Source organism: Chlamydomonas reinhardtii, chromosome 1, assembly GCF_000002595.2.
Source record: "Chlamydomonas reinhardtii strain CC-503 cw92 mt+ chromosome 1, whole genome shotgun sequence".
Taxonomy (NCBI): Eukaryota; Viridiplantae; Chlorophyta; class Chlorophyceae; order Chlamydomonadales; family Chlamydomonadaceae; genus Chlamydomonas; species Chlamydomonas reinhardtii.
Genome location: NC_057004.1, coordinates 263,304 through 286,258, shown reverse-complemented (window position 1 = coordinate 286,258; position 22,955 = coordinate 263,304). Strand labels below are relative to the sequence as shown.

Genomic DNA, 22,955 nt, shown 5'->3' with positions numbered 1-22,955 from the left:
AGCACCCCTGAGAGCTGTAACACTTCAGCGGAGCACTATCGGTGTCAAGTGCTTGGCAGTCACGGGGTCTGCGGGGCTGAAACAGTGTTACATGTAAGTTGGGAACGCGGCAGGTGTGAGAGAGCCTCGGATGGCCCCCCCTCAGATGCCCCCGGTCGGGTGGACAGTGACAGTCCTTGAGCCTCGAGGCAAGGGTCGGCTGAACTATATAAATGACGCCGAAGCACACGACCACAGACAACCTCAGTACACCGACCCGCCATGTCTGACAACATCGTAAAGCTGCCGGCCTCACACCAACGGGGCACTGTCCACTATGCACGTGGTACACCCGGAATGATAGATGCCCAGTCCCATGCTTCCCTCCGGGCCGGTCTGTGTGATGCGCTCTGGGGCAGAGGGCCGAGCCCGCAGCCACCCGAGCACATTCCTCTCCTCCGCGCTTTATGGGTTCTGGGTTGGCAATGGTTTATTTTGGGATTGGAATGAACTTAACCCCCCCCCCACACACACACCACACACACACACACACACACACACTAGTTATCGAAGATGCTTTAAGGAAACTAGATGCTTTAAGGAAACTGGTAACACAGCTGCCGCAACTCGGTGCCGCACCCAGCCAGCCGCACTCCTTAGCAGGGCACGTGCTGGCGCCGACGCGCCGCAAGCCCCGACGTATGCACATTATTAGCCGACACGCCCGTCTACCAGCCGTGTGCCCCGCACCCCCGCCCTGCCACAAACACACATGGTACCGCATCCCTCGTAGCACACATACACATACACAGCCACACACACACAGCCACACACATGCACACACATGCACACACATACACACACACACACACACACGTGCGTCGTGCTGCAGCGCGTATGCGCTCAGGCACGTGTGTGCTGAGGTTGAGGTGCACAGGGCAAAAGAACCTCTCGCCATCGGAGTTGCCGTCAAGAGAACGGCCGGCCTGCAGCTGAGGCGGCCGTCATTACCTACGGACCCATACCACTGCCCATCCGCCGCCGCGCTCACGATCCACCCAGCCATGCAGATGTATTCACACACGCACACACGCAGAACAGATGCCATGCGGACCACGTCCCCTCCATTGCACATGGGCCACCGGCCCTTTCCATGCGTGCCGCCACCAACACCACACGTTTGAGCTCTTGGGCACTGCAATACTGCCCTCTCTTGATTGATTGATTGGTGCTCTCCCCACATTCATCATGCGCAAAACGTTCAAACTAGCTCACACCCACCACCCCCTCCTCGCTCTCCTTGGCGCTAGTCGTCGCAAATACTCAAAACCAGTCGTGGTCTCGTGGAAGAGGAGAAGAGGCCAGCCAGCCCTGACACACATGCACATACAATGGCTCCCTCCTGAGCTGTCGCGTATTAAAATGGGAAGTAGTACATCGCATACGGCACCATGCCCCATGCACTGAATATGGTTCCAAAGGGGCTCACGCCGTCGACACACGGCGACCACAACGCCTACCCCCCCCTCCCCCAGTCCCTCGCAGTCCATATGTTGTATCTATATGGTGCCCAGGGCTCCAGGGCTCAGGGCCTTGCAACGACGACAACACGGCGACTCCCTCCAGAGCTGCGCCCGTCCCTGGGCACCACGGCACAGCAGTACCTCACAATGCTTGCCTCGCTGGACCAATGGCTCACCAAAGACCGTGGGACACGACCGTAAACTTGTATGCTCTCTGGCGCATGTCCTCCCACCCCATCATTAGCGCGTCCCGTCATTAGTCATCCCGACTCACAAAACATCCCGGCGCCTGCGGCCCTCCCTGACACGTTGCCGCAGGCCTCCGCCCCTGCTCGTCCATACACCCATGCACCCAGGCCTGTGCGCCCCCCTCGGCTGCTGACGTCCCAGCGGCCCCAGTCAGTCACACCGCCAACTGCCAGTGGCGCGGGAGTGGGTGCGCGGCGGCTCAAACCCGCGTCACCCGCCACCCGCGTCCCCCACCACCCGCTCCAGCCACCCGCTCCAGGCCCCACTTAGATGACCAGCAGGCTGGGCCCCGCGCCCGCGCCCGTGTTGCCCGCCTGCGGCCGGCCGGGCTGGTTGGACAGCCGCTGCTGCACGGCGTGGCCGTGGCCGCCCGGGCCGCCGCCCGGTCCGCCGCCCGCCGCCGCGGCGGCGCTGGTGCGCCAGCCGGAGCCGCCTCCGCCGGCTCCCCCTCCCGCCAGCGAGCGGGCGTGTGTGTCCACCATGGCCTCCAGCTCCGCCACCACGGCGTCGGCGGTGGGGCGCTCCGAGGGCACCGGGTGCCAGCAGCGCTCCGCCAGGCGCCTGTGTGCGTGTGTGTGCGTGTGTGTGTGTATGTGTGTGTGTGTGTGTGTGTGTGTGTGTGTGTGTCATCCCATCATGCGCATACGCACGCATCCGCACCCCCGCACGCACCTGTACTCGGGCGGCACCCACACGGGGAAGGTGGGGCGCAGGTGCTCGCGCACCACGCCGCGGATGATCTGCTTGGTGGTGAGGCCCTGGTACAGCCGAGTGCCGCACACCATCTGCCACATCAGGATGCCTGAGACAGGGGCGTGCACAGGCAAAAAGGAAGAGGATTGACACCCGGTAGTATGTACCGCATGTGTGTGTTTCAGGAGGCACCAAGGACAGACTACCCCAGACCCGTGTGTGCTGTCGCAACCGCAACCGCAATCGCAAGCCCCAGCCCCAGCCCCGGTGCCAGCCCCAAATTCCAGCCCCCCCAAAAAACGGCCGCTGGCCTCACCGAATGCGTACAGGTCGATGCTGGCGTTGAGCTGCGTCTGCCCCGCCAGGCTCTCGGGCGCCATGTGCGTCAGCGTGCTGCAGGGGCCACATGCGGCACACGTGGCATGGGGCACATTGGTGTGTGTGTAGAGAGAGGAGGAGAGAATAGATAGGCACTGCCCGTACGGCGTGCAGGCAGTGAGGAGGTCGGACACGCGACAACCGCCTTCCACACCTAGCATGCCCACAAGGTGGGTGGCGACCCGGAACAACTCGGGCACGGCGCCCACGAAGCGCCGCACGCACCGCACACACAGCAGCAGCGCGCAGTACCCACCCCGAGCCGACAGCCTCGTCAATGACCAGCTCGCCGTTTTCGTCGTGCGCCATCATCTTGGCCAGACCAAAGTCGGACAGCTTGGCTGTGAAGCCGCGCGGGTCGCGCGGGCTGGACTTGAGCAGCACGTTCTGCGGCTTGAGGTCGCAGTGCACCATGTGCAGCCCGTGCATGTGGCGCAGAGCCAGGGAGATCTCAAGAAGCGTCGAGTACACGGCCTGGGAAGGGGAGCAGGAGGAGTGGGGGTGGGTGGGAAGATGGGTAAGTCGGAAAGGCGGCGCGGAGTGTGTGGCAGCGAGGCAGGCACACACGCCACTGGGTTGGCCGACATAGTGTCGGTTGCGCCCGACCAAGCCCCCCGCTGTCCCCCTGCCCCCCGCCACCCGCCCCCTGCCCCCTGTCCCCTGTCCCCCCCCCTGCTGTCCACTGCCGGCCCACCCGCAGGTTGAGCTGCAGGTGGCCGCGCACACCGCGGGCGTCCACCACGTCTGCAGCCAGGCGCGCGCATGTGAGAGAACAGTCAGCCGTGCGGGCGTGTGCGTGTGTGTTGCATTACCAAAACACTTGGGTGAATGTGAGTGTGTGTATGCGGTCAGGCACGGCAGCAGCAGACAGGCCGGCAGGCCAAGTGGTGGTGGCGGGCGTGAGCCAGGGTGACGGCCGCGATCGGTTGGAGGCAGCCCCAACCCACAGGTGCACGTGTGGTGTGCCCCAGCCCACAGGTGCGCGTGTGGTGTGCCCCAGCCCACAGGTGCACGTGTACCGCATTATGATAGGCGCCGCCCCACGACCTGGTGCACACACACACCGCCGCGCAACCCCCCTCCGTAAGCAATCACGAATGTAGCTCCCCCACCCCGACCCTCACCCGTGCTGCGGTCGAAGAAGGCCCGCTGGTTGATGGCGTTCTTCAACGTGCCCGCGTCGCAGAACTCCTGCACCAGCACGATCACGCCCGTGCGCGGCAGCACCGCGTTGGCCGCCGCCACCGCCGCCGCCGCCGCCTCCTCCTCCGTGACGCCGTCCTCCGCAATGCCCTCCACCGGCCCGCCCGCGCCCGACCGCGAGCCCGGCAGTCCGGCCAGGGGGTGGCGGTGGCTGGGCAGCTTGGTGAGGCGCATCAGCTCCGCCACGCCGTCCAGCCCGGACAGGCGGCGGCCCAGCGCCTCGATGGGCGTGTCGCCGACCAGCACGCAGGCGTCGGTGAAGAAGGTGAGCACCTGCACGATGTTGGGGTGGCTGCGGGAAGGAGGGGCGGGGGCGGGGGAGGAAGGGGAGGTGGGCGGAGGGGGGCAGAGCTCAGATGTGGCAGTAGCGCGTGTGGCAAAGGGGGTCAGGGTTGAAGCAGGCATGCAACGCGACTGTGGTTGATGGTGCGTGGTGCGTATGGGCGTCTCGCCACCATCATTTTGTAACAGCGCGCCGGGCTTGTCCCCCTGCCTCCCTCCCTCCCGTTTGGGGGTCCGGCCACCTCCGGGTGTACCGGCGCGTCAGGCTTGTTCGCACAGCCCCCGGCCCACGGCCCCCCCTCCCTCCCTCAGTCCTTCCCTCCCCCAGCCTGCCTGCCTCCCTCCCTCTGCCTCTCACCCGCCCATGCCCACGCTGGCCACCAGCTCTATGGCGTCGTGCAGGTGCTTGTTCTCCAGCGCCACGCTGTTCATGCGCGCCAGCGGGTTGGCGGGGTCGGCGCCGGCGGCCGCGGCGGCGCCCGGGCCGTCCGCAGTCACCTCCGACTGCGGGGGCGTGGAGTGGACGTGGGGAGTGGGGTGAGGAGTGGGGAGGAGTGGGATGGGTGTGCGGCACGCAGGGGGCCGGGGCAGGGAGGCAGCGGCCGGCAAGCGATGGCCGGCATGTTGCAGTCGGCAGGGTGGGCGGGCGGCTGAGGCGCAACAACACCTGGGCGCGTCCCTGAACGCGTCCCTGAGTGAGTCTGTAGTCCCCACACCACACCACACCCGCCTGCACTCTCCCCCCAACCCACCCACCCCCACACACCCCACCCCACCCCCACCCCACCCCACACACACCTCCTGGATGACCTTGACCGCCACCTCGCTGCCGTGGTACAGCCCGCGGTACACCACCCCATAGCCTGTGGAGGCGAGGAGGCAGGCAGGCAGGCAGGAGGGGGGCAGGAGGGGGCGGCGCGGGGCCGCGTGTGAGACAGCGGGCAGTGCGGCGCTCACACACGCGTTCCCCACTCCCCGTCAACCTCCCTTCCCCGCTGGGACACGCACGCCCCCGCCCGGGCCCTGTCCCCAGCACCGCGCCGCGCCCCCCAGCGCCACCGCCCCGTTCCTGCCCCATGCTTTGCATGGGTGGGCCTGCCCCCATTACACACACACACACACACACACACACACACACACACACACACACGCTTTCTCCCCCCCCCTTGCTGCAGTCTTCAGTGCATCCTGTACCGCTTTTCCAAACATCCTTGCAATCCCCCGCCCCTCTCCCCCGCCACTCTCACCTCCCCTGCCGATCTGCTCCAGGATGCGAATGGCCTCCAGGTCCTGAAGCCGGGCGCCCGCGCGGCAGTTGGCCATCTGGAGGGCCTGCGTGTGTGAGAGCGAGCGAGCGAGAGGGAGGGAGGGAAGGAGGGACGGGATTACATTCATGACAAGATAAGAAGGGGGGTCCCATGCATAATTGATAAAGACGAGATGATGCTGACAGGTCGTTGCAGCAGATCAGGGGGAGGGGAGGGGAGGGGGCGGGGGGGCCGACAGGGCGGTTGGTGCAGCGGCAGCGTGTCAGCAGGGAGGGCGGCAAGGGATGACGGGGTGACGGGGTCAGGACAGAGGTGGAGGTGACGAAGCGTGGCGAGGGTGCTTACATGTGCGCCGCCGCCGCGTGCACGCACCACAAGCCTCTAGCCCACCCTCGGCCCCTGCTCCCACACGGCCGTCCGACCGACTGCAGCCACAGACAAGCAGCTGCACCCCCAGCGCAGCACATACCCCAAAAAAACACCTGCCTCGGCCCATCCTCCCTCCCTCCCTCCCCCCCCACACACACCTGCGCCGCCTTGAGCCGCTCGTGCAGCGTGGCGATGAGCGGCGCCAGCTTGCAGCTGCCGCGCGGGCTGTTGCTGGGCTCCAGGCTGAAGCTGGCGCGGCCGCTCAGCCGCCCGTCGCGGCCGCTGCGGACGTCGCCCGCGCCCGTGCCGCTGGGGCCCGCGCCGCCGGCGCCGCCGCCGCGCAGACCCATGCTGCCGCTGGCCAGCGCGCCCGCGTCAGCAACCGCGCCAACCGTCTCGCCGTACTGCGACACGCCCGGCGTGCCGCCGCCGCCGCCGCCGCCGCCGCCGGGTTTGGGCCCGCTGGCGGCGGGCGAGTCCATGCCGGGCAGGTTGAAGAGGTCGCCGGGGTCGGCGGCGGCGCCCACCGGGCCGGCGGCGGCGGCGGCGGCGGCGGCGGCGGGCGCGCCGGCGGGCGAGTCGCCGGCGCCGGCGGCGCCGTTGATGGCCGCGGCAGCGGCGGCGTTGGTGTTGGTGGAGATCAGGGAGTTGAGGGAGCGCAGGGAGCGGTTGCGCACCGAGTCCTGCGGTGGGCGGGCGGGCGGGCGGGCGGGGCGGGTGGATAGCGGGTGGATCGGGTGGCGGGTGGCAGACGACTGGAGGAGGCAGGTGCGGGAGACGGACGTGTGGTGGAGGGTGCTGAGGTCCCCCTGCCCCAGTATTGGCCTCGCCCCGTGCCACGCACCCTGGCCCCTGACACGCAGCGCCCCATCGCCTCCTTCACCCCCCTCTTCCCCAGCCTCAACCACTCCTCCCTGGACCCCTTTGGGCCCCTACACCCGCAGCAGCACACTCTCAACCCTGCCCCCCGGACCACCCCTACGTCTGCTATACGACCGTTCCTGGCTACGCCTTTACTTCTTGAACAATCATGATTGTAACCCCCCCCCCCCCACACACACACACACCCGCCCCCGCCCCCCTCTGGCCCCCTCACCGACAGCTGGTGCTTGAGGTAGCCCCACTCCACCGCCCCCGCCCCGCCCCCCTCTGGCCCCCTCACCGACAGCTGGTGCTTGAGGTAGCCCCACTCCACCGCCCCCGCCCCGCCCCCCTCTGGCCCCCTCACCGACAGCTGGTGCTTGAGGTAGCCCCACTCCACCGCCAGCGGCCCCGTCACCTTGGCCGCGATGCTGACCGTCAGCGCCTGCGACAGGAGGGGAGGAGGCGGAAGAGCAAAGCCGAGGCCGTGGCCAACATTCCACGAAGAGCACATAACCCTCCTCTCTCCCGCCTAACAACCCCCTAACCACCGCCTGGCAAACCTCAACCACCCGCTTCCAGGCCCAGCTCAAACGCAACCGCAGCTCTCAGCCCTAAACACCCCGCACAACCTCACAACCTCTCCGCCCCCCTCCCACACACCCCTCACAGCCTCACAGCCTCACCCGCAGCAGCTGGCCCAGCTCCTGCACCACGGTCTGCAGCAGCGCCTGCGGCAGGATGGAGCCGTAGGTGGCGTACAGCGCGAGGAGCGGCCTGCCCTCGTGCTGCGCGGTGGCCAGAGCCAGGGACTGGGGCGGCGAGGCGCCGCGGGTGAGCGCCAGGTCGCGGGGGTACACCTTGGAGTCCTGCTTGGTTTGGGGGCGGGGGGGAGGGGAGGAGGGGAGAGGAGGGGGAAGCGTATGTGTGCGTGTGTGTGGCGTGTGTAGAAAGACGCGTGTTTTTGTGTGTTTGGGGAGTACATGGGGTGTGTGCGTGTGCATGCATAGTACGGTATGTTCGTGGCTGCACACACCTGTGAAGGCGACGGCAACCCATCGCACCACACCACGTGCCGTACACACACACGCACACGCCACGCGCGCACATACACGCACACGGCAGCCGCCCTCTAGCCTGCCTCCCCTTCCGCCCGCACCTGCACGTAGGCGTTGCAGTCGGCGATGCACAGCCCCGCCGCCTGCGCCATCGCCTCCACCAGCAGCGTGTGCTTCAGCGGCAGCGACAGCCCGCGGCACACAGCCACCTGCAAGGGGGGGCGGGGGGGAGGGGGAGGCGGGAGGAGGCAACACAGTCAAGGAGCTGAGGGCGCGCACCAGACTGCCGCCGCAGCTGCCTGCAAGCAAACTGCCGGGAGCGGCGGGCGGCGCCGAGTCGAGCCCCAACGCCTGCAGCATCCCTCCGCCGCCCGCAGCAGCCCGCCGCTCTCACCTCCTCGCCGGGGGCGCCGCCGCGCGCGAACAGCGAGGGCCGGTCCGCGAAGCTGTCACGTGCGCCCTCTGCGTGGAGGGGAGCAGAGCGCACAAGCGGCAGCAGAGTGAGGAGCGGCAGAACATGTCAGCACACATGCCGGTAGCGACCTGCGAGCGCTGTGATCTTACACGCCCGCTTACAACACGCCTTTACCTCGTACTACACGGAAACGTGCCACGCTCCAAGCCGCCCCTCTGCCCGCGCTGCAGCACACACCCATCTGCACCCACGCCGCTCCCCACACATACAGAGTACCGAGTCGCTTTGCTGCATCGCATACACTGTCTTTGCACCACCGCTCCCCACACATACAGACCGACCGACTGGCTGGCCGACTCACCCACTGCAATGGTCGCGTTGGCCACCAGGCTGGGCGAGCGCGAGGGCGGCTGACCCGCGGCGGTGCCGTCGGCGCCGTTGAGGCTGCGGCGGCCCGCCTGCACCTGCGACCGCGCGCCGCCGCCGCCGCCGGTCTGCGCCGTCTGGTCCACCAGCAGCACCTCGCTCAGCCGCCGCCGCACCTTCAGGGGAGATGGGGAGATGGGGAGGGGTGTGGAGCAGCACATACACACACACACACACACACACACACACACACACACACACACAGCAGGGTGGTAAGGACGCGTGTGCGCCCGGGTACCGTGTGTGTGTGTATGTGCGTGCCGCCGGGTCCGCCGCCGGGGCGCTGGCAGCACCGGCCCCGGCCGCAAGCCCCCGCAAGCCCCGGCTGCATGCGCTACCGCTGCATGCGGCAGCACTGCGCCCAGCGGCCCCCACGGGCCTGTCCCTGGCCCCGACCCACCCAGCCCGGACCATATCCCAGCCCGGCCCATATCCCAGCCCGGCCCGGCCCGGCCTCACCGCGGGCCCAATGGTGTCTGTGGCAGCGGACTGGAACACCGCCGCCGCCTCCACGTCCTGAGGGGTAGAGGGGTTGTGGAGGGCGATACCAACTGAGCGGGTGAGCGACACCGTGCAAGGTCAGACGGGAACAGGGCAGCGCACGAGGGCGGCGGCAGGTCAGGGCCATGACACCCGCCTCGACCGTGACCCAGGGCCTCCGCAGCCAACACGTCGTCCTGGCGCTCCTGCCCATCCCCAACCCGGGCCCCCTTAGAACCCCCCGCGATCCCACCTTGACAGGGTCTTGGTGAGAAAACTCTCCCTCCACCTCACCTCACCTCACCTCACCTCACCCCGCTCCCCAGTCCCGCTCCTCAGTCCTGCCCAACAGTCCCCGCCCCCCGCCCCCCGCCCCCACCTGGTGCACGAACGCCACGCGCGTCTGCGTCTCGATGCGCGTCATGGTCTGGATCAGCTCCGCCGCGGCGCCCAGCAGGATGCGCACCTGAAGGGGGGGAGGGGCGGGGCGGGCGCAGGTAAGGGCAGGCGGGGTCGCAGCGTCAGGGGCCGGTGGTGTTGGTGTTGGTTTGGCGGGGGTCGCAGCGGCACACGCGGGCGGCCATGGCTCCAACCGGACCCGAGCCAACCTGACGTGCGGCCCGGCACAGGCCACACGCCCGTGTCGCCCACCCGATGCCCACCCCCTGCCGCCCTCCTTGGCCCCTCCTCGCCGCCCCACCGCAGGCGCCACATGCCCTCCCCTGCCCTCCACCTCCACCACGCCTCCCTCCCCCCCCATGCCGCTACCCGCCCTCCTCCTCCTCCTCCTCCTCCGGCCCTCCGCCCCCTCACCAGCTGGTGCACGGTGGTGGCGTTGGCGATCTCCGCCAGCGCGCGGCAGGCCAGGTCCACCTGAGCCGGGCAGGGCGGCGGGGGGGGGGGGGGGGTGCAGGCGTGCAGGCGGGATGGGGCCAGGTTTCGGGGTGGGGGAGAGGACGGAGCAGTTCCGTACTGGACGTCCCAAGTTCATACCGTACTCGTGCGTTATCCAATCCCGTCTTGCATGGACGGCTATCGCTCCTGCCCCGGTCCCGGCCTGCTGCTCAGCCTATTATCCTTCACCCAGCCCCCGCAGGCTTGGTTTGGTTTAGTTTGGGCTGGTACTCACAAACCCCACTTCCCCTAGTCTTTGGAATGAACTACCCCCTAACCTCCCGTCTTCCGTGCACGCCTACCGCCCCTCCCCACACCAACCCAGCCCACCTGCGGCACCCGCACGGGCGCCGACATGAGCGCCGCCACCGAGTGCAGCGCCTCGGGCGTCCAGGAGGCAGGCCTGCCCGGGCCTGCACGGCGGCGGTGAGGCCAGGGGATGGGGATGGGGAGGGGCAGGGCTGGGGTCATCGCCGCAAGGGAGGCTCAACCCATGCACGCTGTTGACCCTTTCCCCCTTTCAGCGCTTCCCCAGCACGGGCACGTGAGCTCACCCTCCGCGCCCATGCTGAGCACGCCGATGGGCAGGTGGCCGCTGGGGATGGCCACCGCCGCAAAGTGCCGGCAGCCGCCCGCGCCCGGCCCCGGCCCAGCCACCGCCGCCGCCAGCGCCTGCCACTCCGGCGGACACGACGCAGGCAGCCGGTAGCCGCCGCCGCCACCCTTGCCGCCGCCCACGCTAAGCGCCGCCGCCAGCGCGCCGCCCACGCCGCCGCCGTTGGAGGACACGGGTGCGGCGTCCGCAAACATGAGCAGCCGGCCCGGCTCCTTCTCCAGCTGCGAGGTGGCAGGAAAGGGGGGGGGGTACATTCGTGATTAGTTCAGGAAGTGGTAGTGGGGGGCCGGGTAGTCGTTCATGGAAAGGGGTGCGGGGCATGGCATGTTAGGAGACGGCAATGAGGGAGGGAGAGGGCCGCGAGTCTCGGCGATTGGCGCGGCGGCACTTGCAGGTGCCGTGGTGCGGGCGGCGAGGAAGGTGGTAATGTGGGCAGAGCGCTGCCGCAGTCACACAGGTGCGGTGAAGCGCATGCATGAAGCGCCACAACGAGCCAAACTGCAACAGCGACGGCAGGAAGGCCCCCAACTGCCCCGGCCGCACGCTCCCTCTGCCCCTACGCACCTGCTGCGCCACCAGCGCCGCCGCCGCGCACGACGGCCCCGACCCCGACCCCGCCGGCGTCACGCCGCTGCTGGCCGTGGGCCCGCCGCCCGCGCCGCCCGCCGCCCGGCCCGCGCTGCGGTCGCCGGGCCCCGAGCTGGCGCCGGTGGCCAGCGTGAGCGGCAGGCCGATAGCCAGCGGCGGCGCGGGCGGGCCGGCCATGGCCACTGGGGAGGCGTAGGTGGAGTCGCCCGAGATGAAGAACACGCTGTGGGTGCAGGGGCAGGGGGGCGCAGAGGGCGGCAGGGGGGGGGTTGTGGAGGGGCACAGGGGGCGGCGTGGAGGACGGAGTGGGAGAAGCGGGTGTGAGGAAGAGGCTAGGGAGGCCAGGGAAAGGCGGTAAGAGCCCGGCCCCGCTACCGGTCAAAGCGTCGGTGTCACCTCCGCCCCACCTTCCCTCCGGCCGGTGTGGGCGGGCGCGGCGGGGCCTGCCTGGCTCTGCCTCCCCTTGCGCCCGGTCGCCCAAGCCCTGCCACCTGCTGTCTCCCCAACCCAAACCCGGGGGCGCCCTTTACGCTGTCCCACTCCCGCCGCCCCACGCCGCCCAGCCAGCCCGCGGGCGCCCCTCACCAGGCGTGTGTGGCAGACAGGTGCTGCGCCGTGGCCACCACCGCGCGCTCGATCTGGTCCCACCTGCAGCGAGGGCGGCCCGGCCGCGTGCGGGCAGGCGGTGTCAGTGCCGGGCACCACATGCGGGGAAGCCCGCCCAGGTGCAGCGGGGCAGGGAACGGCACGGTGCGGTGGTATGCACGGCGGCGATAAGCCCCCAGCGCCCGCGCGCTGAGTGCTCACCCTCATCCGCCGTTCTCGGCTCGTTGCGGGCGTCGCGACCTCGCAGGCTCGCATGGCCGCCCTTGGTAACCCGCTCTAAACCCGACCCGCCACTGGCAGGGCCAACAGCATACCCCGCCCACTACACGTCCCACTACCCGCCGCATTACTAATCCATCTATCACCGTAGTTGCTGACGTTCAGCGCAACGAGCCGCACCCCCCAGCGCCCCGTCAGGCCGCCCATGACCACGCAAATGCGCACCGCCCAAACACACACCGCCCCTGCAGCCCCAGCCCCTCCGCACGTCCGTCTACCCTGCCGCCTCCCTGCCCAGTGCTCCGCTCCCGCCCTCACGCCCTCCCGCCCTCCTGCCCAGTGTGCACCCACCAGCCTCCATCCAGCGACGTGAGCACCGGCAGCAGCGACAGCAGCGCCTCCTGCGGCGCCTGCGGCCCGCCAGCCGCGGCCCCCGGCACCAGCACGGAGCTGCTGCCGCCGCCGCTGCCGCCCCCGCCGCCGGCGCTCGCCATCGCCTTCACGTGCGCCAGGCCACCATTGCTGGCGGCACCCGCCCCCGTCCCGCGCGGCGAGGTGAGGGCGCCGTTGCTGCCGCCGTTGGTGGTCTGGGCGCTGGGCTCATCGGCCTGTGTGGCGGCAGGAGAGAGGGGCAGGGCAGGGGGGTTGCAACCAGGGACGAGGGCGGCTTTGGCGAGGGAACGGGGGGCGTGACGGGGAGGACAGCGGGCGACTGTGGAGCCCTCCGAGCGCCCCTCCCCCCCCCCCCGTCTCCGCGTGGACATGCGCAGGCCCCGCCTGATGCAGGTGGTGGCAACTGCCGGCGGGGCCGGACACGTGGCTGGCCGGCCGGTGCAACTGCCCGTGTGCGCGCGGCGGCAGCCTCCAGCCGTAACCCCACCTTCTCCCCATAGCCCCACCTTCTCCCCCCCTTGCAGTACACAGACCATGAGGACGATACAGGCTCACGCTGGAGCCCGCAAGCTGACCGAAGCACAACGCACAAAGGGTCCCGGCGGTCCATCAACCTTATCAGTCACTATGCCGGACTTCAACTCCCGAGCCATGAGATCCCGCTACGTACATAGGCCGTTGCGTTCAAGATTCTCATGGTATTTACCGAGCCTCCAACTGTGCCACGTTGCGCGGAAATTGACTCACCTTGCCGAGGCTCACACGCGCAAATGCCGTCGAGAGCCGCCCCTTAACACTACTCGTAGCAAGCTCTTTTGCTGGCTGGAACTGCGCAGGCTGGGGCTCGCTGTACGCAGGAGTCAGTGGCACAGGCCCGCTGGAGCGGCCGTCGCCCTTGGGGCCAGACAGCCGCGTGAAATCTTTTGTCTCATGAGGCTGAGCACCTCCACCAAAGCAGCACGACATCCTGGCGACGCCTAACGACACAGGTTCATACGCCCGTCATACTGACTGCGAAGACCACTTCCGCCTACGTGTTCGGATTAATTATGAAGTACTTATGATGCAAAGAAACGCAAATACACAGTTTCGAGAGAAGAAAACGCAAGGCGTGTTGTGTCGTCGCGTGCTGATGAGGCGGAGCACCTATTATAATATAGACGCGCAATAAGATTTGTGTACAACGCGCCTTCTTGGGCAGGTCACCAGGGAAATGAGGCAGGGTCTGCCCTGGGTCTGGGTTTGTGACCGAGCCCCCCATCCCTTCGTGTGCTCAGGTCCCCAGCATGATTGATGCCGGGCCGTTTCAATATAAGCGTCATCATCCCGCTCATACTTCAGCTGGTGTGGCGCCAAAACACATTAAAGCCCAGCCGTGCGAGCGAAACGCGACGACAAACACCGCCGCCGTCGTTCGACTGAAACAAAAGCGTTACAGCACTGGCGCACACATTCGCACGCACCTAGCTTTATACGGACAGAGCCGACTTACATCGGTATCCTTTATAATAAAACAGCACTTCGCAGCGTGTCCCGGTCGCAGCGCAACGCCGGAAGCCGGCGGCCTGTGGCGACAGTGAGCTGCCCGTGAGCTGCCAACCGCCAGGAGTACAACACTCCGTTGGCACGAAACCAGTACGTGTCAGAAGACAATTAGCCCAATAATCGCCGGCGATAACGCCGACTGCGGCATGCCTGGCCGCGGGTTTCCATGGCGCTGCTATCTACAGCAGGCGTCGTGCGCTTTCATCGCCGCATGCAACCCAATGCCACATGAGGTGCGGGCGAGGCGGCTTGAGTCAGTAACTTCAGAACCCCCTAACTCAATCCAACCTCCCCCATATACGTTCCGGGGCCGCGCGTGGCGGGCCGGTTGATGGCCTGATGGGGGCACCGGGCACGGATGGGCGGGGGGCGACAGACCTACAAACACATCAGCACGCCCAAGAAACACCGGAGTACCAGGGCGGACTTGCCAACTGCAGCAGCAACGGCAGACTTGCTGGCGGAATACAAGGCGGCAAACAAATGAGCGCCCATGCATGAGTGCACGGCCAGTCTCGGCCCATGATATCAACGATGCCATTAATGAACAACAATGTGAAACATATGTATGCCCTCGGGACCTGTGCGTCATCCCATCATCAAGTACGGTATGAAACGGCACGCCACGAACCAGGGGCGCACCCCGCACACACTTGCACTACAGCAGCAGCATCTTTGGTGCTTGCAGGCGCACGCGTGAGGCGCACGTGAGGTTGCGCGATGGACAAAAGCCATTTCCGCGCCACGCCCCCATGTACAATCCACATGCATCAGCGGCTGCGGCACGGGTTGCTTGGACGCACTGTATGAATCTGGCAGGTGCTCCGCACAGTGCCCTCAGTAGCCCATGGCTACGGTAACAGCTCAAGCCCAGGCCGTCGTGGGCTCCGAGTCGCACTACGCACACTTCTGACACACACAGTATGATTCTCCTCTTCTGCTCTCTAACACAGTGCAGTGCCTCTCAGGCCCATGGTGCGCCACCCCCACCCCCACCCTCACCCCCACCCCCACCGCCACCCCCAGCATGGCTGGAGCCACCCGGGCTCGGCACACTCCTGGCACGACTCGGCCATAACCAGTCAATCACCACTGGCCACATGTCATAGCCACATGTCATGGCCCATGTGCACGGGCCCAGGGGCATGGCCGAGCAAGTGTCCGCTCATGCCGCAAAGCACCTCCGGCGGCGCCTCACAAGCTGAACCCACGCGTCGCCTCTCAAGTTACAGGTAGTCATCCCGCCGTTTGCAATTCTGCCGCCGCAGCAGGCACCAACTTACTGCTACACGCGCGCTTCAGATGTCAGCAGCGCCAGCGCGGCGGGAGTGGCCGCCATTATTCCCCGCCCCGAGATTCCGCATACGCACGCTGCATCCTGGCAGCAGGTGCACAGCTGCCCACCGCTGCACGTGCATCCGCCCCAGCAGCCCCAGCAGCCCCAGCAGCCCCAGCGACGCGGAGACCCGGCATCCAGGGATTGCTCGTCACGCAGTCTTCATGTCGTGGACACACACAGCGGGCAACAGGCACGTGGGTCGGCAGCTCGCCTGTGGGATGGACACGAGAATGCTAGCTCTGTGTTACGCAAGGGCTGTCATCAACGGTTGTTTGCGAAAGCCCCTGTCGACGGAGTCGATACGTCGGGGCACGCGTCCGGACCGCAACATATCGTGTTTTTGGGCTGAGCCCCCCGAACCGTTGGGATTGCCCCTGTCCGTGCCTGCCTGCCTGCCTGCCTGCGTCTGCTAAAAGTACCATACTGGCACAAACCGCGAGCGCCACGTATTATTACTTTCTATTTTTCTTTCCCTATAGTAGAAAAATAGGGTTGGAATGAGTAGACAGGTGGTCGGGTGGACAGGATGGGGCTCGTGTACAGGTAGCCGGGTAGCCAGCAAGGTTCACTCTGTACTCCTGCCCCCTCCCTCCCCAGGTGTGTGCGAAGTGCGGGCGGCGCTTACTCGGCGACGGGCAGCGCTGCCTGCAGGCGGTCGTACCATGGGGGGGCTCACGTGCTCACCAAGTCCAAGTGTGCAACCACTGTGGGACGGTGTGGGTGAGTCCACTTTGCGGGCGGGCGGCTGGCTGGGTGATGGCTGGCTGGGTGACGACTCAGTGGGGCTCAGTGGGGCTCAGTCGTGGGCTCAGTGGGGCTCAGTGGGTGATGGCTGGGTGACGGCTGGGTGACGGCTCAGTCGTGGGCTCAGTGGGACTCACTCACTTTACCCTCCCGACGGTGCAGGGACGTGACGTCAACTCCGCAACCAACATCCGGCACGCGCTGGTGGAGATGCTGCTGGGGCACAAGCGAACTGCATCGCTGCAGACTGGCGGCGGCAGTGGCGGCGGCGGCGGCGGCAGCAGCAGCGGGGGCGCGTGCGCGCATCTGGTAGCGGAGGGGGCAGGAAAGGCCACGTGGAGGAGGAGAGCACAGCGCCGCCCAAGAAGCGGCGCAAGCGCGCAGGCTGACGAGCCGGCTGGTGCCTAGGTAGCGGCGGTCCGCGGTGGGGCTGGCAGGGCATGCGTAGAGGCATGGCAAGTAGTGCGGCTGTTGACAACTGTGCTGCGTCTGGCTGCGGTTGGCTCTGCTGTGGCATCGCGATTGCTAGATTGGCACCTGGTTTGGCTATGTGCCTGTGGAAACCGACCCCGGCTATGTCCGGGCGATGAGGTTGTTCGGCCTCAGACTGTAGAGGGGCTCAGCCCCTTTTTCCGTGCCCCTGTTCCCTTGCCCCTTTTCCCACACTTGTTCAAGCAGCTTATCGTTTACGAACATAACACAGTGAACGCCTCAAACTCATTCTGACCTGTTTGACTTGACTTGCAGAGGGGCTTTGTACTTTGTAGACTATTAGCGGCTTTCACTGTCGTTGTTAAAACATGCTCTATGAAATGGCCAATACACTTTTGACAATGCTGCCACACACGGATACACCTGATGCGGCTGGCGTTGGTGCCAGTGCGGCGGGCCAGCATCAAACAAGAGTGCAGAGGGCCGGCGGGACGGGGATCAGAAAGACATAGGGCCTCCACACACACCGTGAGAAGGTGGTGCCTTGTCCCGGATGCCACAAGTGACACTAGCACGAGGCGGTTGCTCTTCTGAGTGCGTGATTGCTAAAGGATTGGGTGAGCCATTGCGGGATATGGATGCGGATTACAATTGAAGGGACAGCCCGACAAGCGGGGGCACGCCGTACCCACGCCGCGGATATGGGGTGTAGCGCGCCGGGATATGAGGTGTAGCGCGCCGGTCTGACTGGGGGCGCGGTACACAATTGAGCACTTTAGGAGAAACATCAACAGGCTGCCGCCTTTGGCCCTTACCATGAGCAGGTGGTGCCTTGTCCCGGATGACACTAGCACGAGGCGATTGCTCTTCTGGGCGATTGCTAAATTGGGTAAGCCATTGCGAGGGATGGGGTGTAGCGCGCCGGTCTGACCGAGGGCGGTACGCACATGAGCAATCTACGAGAAACATCAAGAGGCGCACTGCGCGTGGGCCTGCGTGGGCACTGCGGCAGCGTTCCTATTGCGGGCTAAAGCGGGTCGCAACAGCCAATGTACTATAAACATAGTTACTTGTGACCTGGGTGAAGTGCGGGTACTTCCGGGCAATTCCGGGGGGGGGGGTATGAATGCGGATGTTACATGGGGACAGTCTGGGGGGGGGGGGGGGTATGGGGCGATAGGGAGAGGGTCGTGCCAGGTTCGTGTCAGGCCGACCACCATCAGGAGAGGCCGAGCGAGGTTGTCGCTCACATACGTATAAGAAAACGTAGAATATCCAACGGGCGCATATATTATACTTCCTGTGCACCAGGTGGCTGATTTGCGCGAAAATCCACGTTTACTCGTTTTGAACGTTGCCCGCAGCCCTTTCATAGTAACTGCTCGTGATATGCAAACAGTAACCATTAGATGTCATAAGTAAAAACCTACCTCACTCAACTCGAACTCGCTATTTGCCGGCCACATCATCGCACTGGCGCTTACGCTCCAGGCGGCGCAAGACCTGCCGCTGCATCCTGTCGTGGACTGAATAATCCTTTCTCTCAAGCCGCTTCACACGCGGCTTAAGGCGCCAGCTCGCGCAACGGGCTTGGAGGGCGCGCCAAAATGTTCAACACCGACGGGAACCGCTACAGTAACTATTACAAGTTCGAAATTGAGAATGGTCCGTCACCCAAGCGACCATCGTTCATTGACCGGTAAGGGCTCAGGTCCCAGGTCGGGCGTCGGTTAGGCAACACCCGCGTAGCGCCCGCCCTTGCTGCACCCAATCGCCCACCTCACTGCGCGCGGCCCTGACTTCACATGTGCTTCCCCCGCTCCCGCGCACCCACGTCTACGCCTTCTACAGGGCTCGGTTCTGGATCAAGGACAACCCAAAGGTGCGCGCCGCCTCAATGGCTGGGGGCTCAATGGCTGGGGGCTCAGTGTGGCTGGGGGCTTAGTGGCTGGGGGCTTAGTGGGTGGCTGGGGTGTCCCGCTGCCAGGGCACCTGCCGCTGCCTGCACGGCCGCCTCGCCACCTGCCATTACCCCCTTGCTCCTCCCCCCTCCCGTCGCCCTCGCCCGCATGTACCCCCGTTGTGCTTGCACCTTAGACCACCCACACCCCACCTCCACCTCCCTTCCCCTCTCCCCCACCCCACCTCCACCTCTTGACTCCCCTCTCCCCCACCTCCACCTCCACCTCCCCCACCTCCCCGCAGTGGTTCTGGGGCGGGCTGTTCGGTGTGGTGGCGGTGGTGCTCATAGCCGTCATCGTGTCGTCCGCGTGCGGCGACGGCAACTGCGTGGGCGAGGGCAAGCAGGAGGTGAGGCGGGGGGGCAGGGGGGAGGCGCGTGGTGGTGGTGGTGGGGGGTGGCGGGGGACGAGGGGGCGGGATGAGGGGGAACAGGGGAGCGGGAGGGGCAGGCGGGTGGTTCAGCGCGGCGTGCCGTGGGGCGGATGGGACTCTGTGTGCCCGTACGTGTCAACGCCCATGTGCCCAGGAACCTGTGCAGTAGCAGTGGTGTGGGCCCAAGCCCCCACCCCCGTGCAGTCCCCCAGCTCGCCCCACGCACTGCTCCCCACCCTCCTCCCCGTGTGCCCCGTCCGCAGACGGCTGCGCTGTCGCTGCCGCCCTCGCCGCCGTTGCCGTCACCGCCCTCTGAGAACCAGGTGGGTGAGCGGAATGGGCGGTTGAACAAAGTGTGATGAGCCGAAAAACACTTGGTGACTCATGTGTGCGTAGCACGCGGCTGGGGGCGGCTGTGTGCGCACCGGCCCGGCGCTGTGAGGCGATGGTGCTCGCCGCGTGCCTGCGTGCCGGCACCACAGCGGTGGCGTGCTGGGGTGCCGTGCTGCTGGGGTGGAAGCGTAGTGCCGTGCAAGTAGCACCGCCAGGTTGACCCTGCTGGCGACGAGAGCGCACGCCCCGCCCCGCACCCGCACCGCTCTCACTGCTCCCTCGCCTCACCTCCTCAACTCCCCCCCCCCACCTGGGTCCCTCATCTCCTCGCTCTATTGCATTGGGTTTGGTTTAGTTTGGGCTGGTATCTACAATCTCCCCCCACCTGGGTCCCTCACCTCCGCCCCACAGGGCAGCGGCATCGACGGCGCAGCGGGGCCGCCCTCCCCCGCGCCCTCGACGCCGCCCTCGCCGCCCCCGCCTGTGCCGCCCTCATCGCCGGGCGCCGTCGACTCGCCGCCGCCGCCGTCACCGGCCCCAATGACACCGCCGCCGTCGCCGGCACCGTCGCCCGGCGGTGTGTACGGGGGCTCCACCCAGCCCAGCCCCGCAGTCTACGGCGGAGCGTCACCCTCACCGCCCTCCCCGGACCCGCCCTCCCCGGACCCGCCCTCCCCGGACCCGCCCTCGCCGGACCCGCCCTCGCCGGACCCGCCCTCGCCGGACCCGCCCTCGCCGGACCCGCCCTCGCCGGACCCGCCCTCGCCGGACCCGCCCGAGCCGCCGACGGCTCCGGAGCCCACCGGCGCGGGGCGGCGGCTGCGGCTGCGCTAGGGCCGGCCGTAACAGCGGCGGCACGCGGGCCGCAGTGGCGGTCGCAGCGACGTGTGCGTCTGGTGTCGGGTATGCGGGTGCGGAACCACGGCGGCGGCGCAGAGGCGGCACCGCGCTGGCAGCGGCACAGACGCGGCGGCATCTGCACAGGGGCCGGCAGCAGCAGCAGTGGCAGCAGCAGCAGTAGGAGCAGCAGCAGCAGCAGCAGCAACAGCAGGATGAGGCGGCCTGTAATGTATGTGGGGGGGAAGAGGTGCACATGGGGGGAGGGGCACGCCACAGCGGCACGGTGCTGATGGACGGGGAGGAGGTAGCGCCGGCGTGGCGGGCGGTTGGTGTGCGGGCGGTGGCTGCGAGCAATCTCTAGTGCGTGCCGAAAGGAAGCACGCATGCCCCTGTGTGCATGCGTTTGCATGCGCTTGATCCTTGGCGGGCGATACATGTCTCAATTCATGGTCTGTGAGCGAGGCGATTCTTGTGGGGCAGAGTGGTCGGCTTCGGTATTGGCAGGAGCTGTCGTGGCAGTGGCAGGAGCTGTGGTGGCAGTGGCAGGAGCTGTGGAGCAGTGGCAGCAACAGTAGCAGCAGGAGGAGGAGGAGGAGGAGGCTGTAAGCTGTGTGTGTGATTATTGAGGCCGCTGTTTCGTGCGGGTGTGCAGGAGTTATAATGAGGATCACCGCCAAACCCAACGGAACCGAAGCGAGGGGGTGGATTGATGTGTGCCGGTCAGGTGCCGGTGGTTGCCGAGGCGTGCGTTTATCACACACACACACACACACACACACACACGTCGCTTTGCTGCATCGCATACACTGTCTTTGCGCAACGTTTTCCTTGTGCTCTTTAACACACACACATACACACACACATGGAGCGAATGCGGGAGGGCATCAACGCGGCAACATGGCATGCGTGTTTGCGCGGTGCAGGTGCAGGTGGGGTGTGGGGTGTGGGGTGTGGGGCACATGCAGCAGGGGCCAGACTCGCAAGGCCACACTGTCGCATGTGTTTTTGTTTGCGTATGGAGCCAGGCTGCTCCTTCACTGTTTGCTTCATTGTGTGTGAGAGCCACGGGGTAAAAGCCATGGCAGCAGTTTTGGTGATGGGGTTCAGCACTGTAGGCGCACTGGCGGTCTGCAGCACGCACAGGGGCGCCGCGTAGGACGGCCGGGCTGAGGGGCACTGAGGGCTCCGGGGGCGCCTCGCGCGGGGCGGCTGCAGGTGGCGGGGCTTGGTGTGATGTGGCGTGATGGGTACCTGAAGTGTGTGCACTGCCGACCGCACGGATTGCGGGATTACAAAATCCTTTGGATTGGGTGGCCATTCCTCCGAACAATGAAATACCGGTAATGGTTACCCACTCCCGCTGCCCATGTCTTGCAGCACTTGATCAAACGCGATTCCACCCCACCCACACACCGCGCACAGCAATGCTCAGGCTCTGCCCCTTACGAGGCAAGCCAAAGTACATATGCTGGGGGAGTGTGTTAGACTGATACTGTTAGTGTGTGCGCTTGGTGGTTCAGCTCAATGCCCTTGGGCGTGCGATGGGACAGTGTCAATGCCCTTGGGCGGGTGTGCCCAGGGTGTGGAACCACTGGGTGTGCCGGTGCTGCGACATGGGGGGCTTGTGTCACAGCGCCACTGCCTGCAGCTGCTCGAATGAGGCTGCGCGTCTGCTCCGGGCCGATGGAGGCGATGCCCGGCGGCGGCCTGGCCCCTGGGAGCCCGCAACGCAGGACTGGCTGCTGTGCTGCGTGTGCGCTGGCTGCCTGGTGCTGGGGGCGGTGTGGGAGAGGTGTGGCAGTGGCTTACAGTCGTACGCGCGTGTACTGTACGTACTGCCTGTAGGCCAACTGCCAGGGCCCCCCCTGGTCATGAGCGGTGGGAGCAACGCCAGCGCGACAACATCAAGGACAACATGCGACCGCCGTCAGCAGCAGTGCTGGCAGCAGCTACTGGCATTGTGCCACCCGTCGCGAATTGTAACTGCCAACTGATCGCAACGACAGCTGCCAACCGCAACGAGGTAGAGCCATGGACGGCGGCCCCAGGCCCGAGCTCAGGACAGGACTCCAACAGCGCGATTACGGTATCATGCGATTTATGCCCCAGGCATTTCCGGTTCTGGCAGGGAGATGAGTCGTGCGCGAAGGGAGTTGCAGGGCCATCGAGAAACACACATTCAACTCTGTGAGCTCTGACGCTAGCCATCGTGTGCTGTGGCCGTTCATCGCAGAGCCCATCAGCGCCCCACACAGCATCACAAGCACCACACTCTCTGCGCCCCTGAGGCCCCCAAGCCGCAGGTGTCGTTCTGTGTACCGTACGCGTCCCGCCAACAGCCAACAGACTCACTCGATTACAGCTTTGTAAGTGCAGGTTGCTTTCGATTGCTTTTCTTCTGTCGTCACTCTTCAGTTGTGTTGCGTCCAGCCTTTGCGAAACACACCGAGGGAGCCCCGCCTCACTTACTCACTCACTGCCAGCTTGCATCCTTGCAGCCCCAATCGCGAACTTGCCGCACTGCCTGCACCGCTCACCATGACAAAGCATCAGGGCGACCGGCCGTGAGGTGGCGGCGCGCAGTACCGCATCACCTCCCCTTCCACATCACACCACCACAAACACATACAACACATTGCATAGCCATCATGCGACGCACAACCACACTGGGTGTCGCCGCCCGGCCGCCGCTCGCAGCCCCTCACGCTGCAGCGGCGCCGCCTGCCCGCCATACTTCCTCCACGTGCACACACACACACATGCACACACACACATGTACATCCCTGCGCAGTGCGCCCACCCCCCATGTGCCCAGCATCCGCAAGCACCCTACATCCCCTCCCCCTCCCTTACAGCTGCTCCCAGCACCCGCCTCCTCCTGCTGCCCC

At 66.4% G+C, this 22,955-nt stretch overlaps 4 protein-coding genes across 5 annotated transcripts in view; 2 read left to right on the top strand and 2 right to left on the bottom strand.

Annotated features, from left to right (window-relative positions):
- Positions 1-75: 75 nt before the first annotated feature.
- Positions 76-13,707, bottom strand: CHLRE_01g001678v5 (uncharacterized protein). 2 transcript variants are annotated; one of them, XM_043058101.1, is made up of 25 exons: positions 13,248-13,707; positions 12,459-12,715; positions 11,868-11,930; positions 11,259-11,505; positions 10,633-10,915; positions 10,409-10,491; positions 9,998-10,057; positions 9,564-9,650; positions 9,164-9,220; positions 8,640-8,820; positions 8,258-8,325; positions 7,965-8,072; positions 7,492-7,674; positions 7,173-7,250; positions 7,041-7,112; positions 6,103-6,627; positions 5,555-5,639; positions 5,106-5,170; positions 4,666-4,811; positions 3,947-4,317; positions 3,517-3,566; positions 3,079-3,296; positions 2,761-2,837; positions 2,424-2,553; positions 76-2,312 (listed from the first exon to the last, which is right to left on the bottom strand). In XM_043058101.1, the coding sequence occupies exons 1-25, from the start codon at positions 13,464-13,466 to the stop codon at positions 2,018-2,020; spliced, it is 4,008 nt and encodes a 1,335-aa protein (XP_042928016.1). In that variant the 5' UTR covers positions 13,467-13,707; the 3' UTR covers positions 76-2,017. The 2 variants fall into 2 exon arrangements, with proteins under 2 accessions (XP_042928016.1, XP_042928015.1); XM_043058102.1 differs by lacking the exon at positions 7,041-7,112.
- A 2,050-nt stretch (positions 13,708-15,757) lies between these two features.
- On the top strand, positions 15,758-17,753 carry CHLRE_01g001671v5 (uncharacterized protein). Its single transcript, XM_043058100.1, has 2 exons — positions 15,758-15,893; positions 16,291-17,753. Exons 1-2 carry the CDS (start codon positions 15,882-15,884, stop codon positions 16,534-16,536), a joined length of 258 nt encoding a protein of 85 aa, XP_042928014.1. The 5' UTR covers positions 15,758-15,881; the 3' UTR covers positions 16,537-17,753.
- Positions 17,754-17,847: 94 nt separating this feature from the next.
- CHLRE_01g001664v5 (uncharacterized protein) lies at positions 17,848-21,424 on the top strand. The gene is made up of 5 exons (XM_043058099.1): positions 17,848-18,259; positions 18,412-18,442; positions 18,766-18,870; positions 19,158-19,217; positions 19,639-21,424. The coding sequence occupies exons 1-5, from the start codon at positions 18,168-18,170 to the stop codon at positions 20,059-20,061; spliced, it is 711 nt and encodes a 236-aa protein (XP_042928013.1). The 5' UTR covers positions 17,848-18,167; the 3' UTR covers positions 20,062-21,424.
- A 436-nt stretch (positions 21,425-21,860) lies between these two features.
- CHLRE_01g001657v5 (uncharacterized protein) overlaps positions 21,861-22,955 on the bottom strand; it is an 11,187-nt gene continuing 10,092 nt past the window's right edge. Inside the window, exon 6 of the mRNA XM_043058098.1 lies at positions 21,861-22,945. Coding sequence (XP_042928012.1) covers positions 22,917-22,945 — 29 coding nt within the window. The 3' untranslated portion in view covers positions 21,861-22,916. The remainder of the gene's footprint in view (positions 22,946-22,955) is intronic.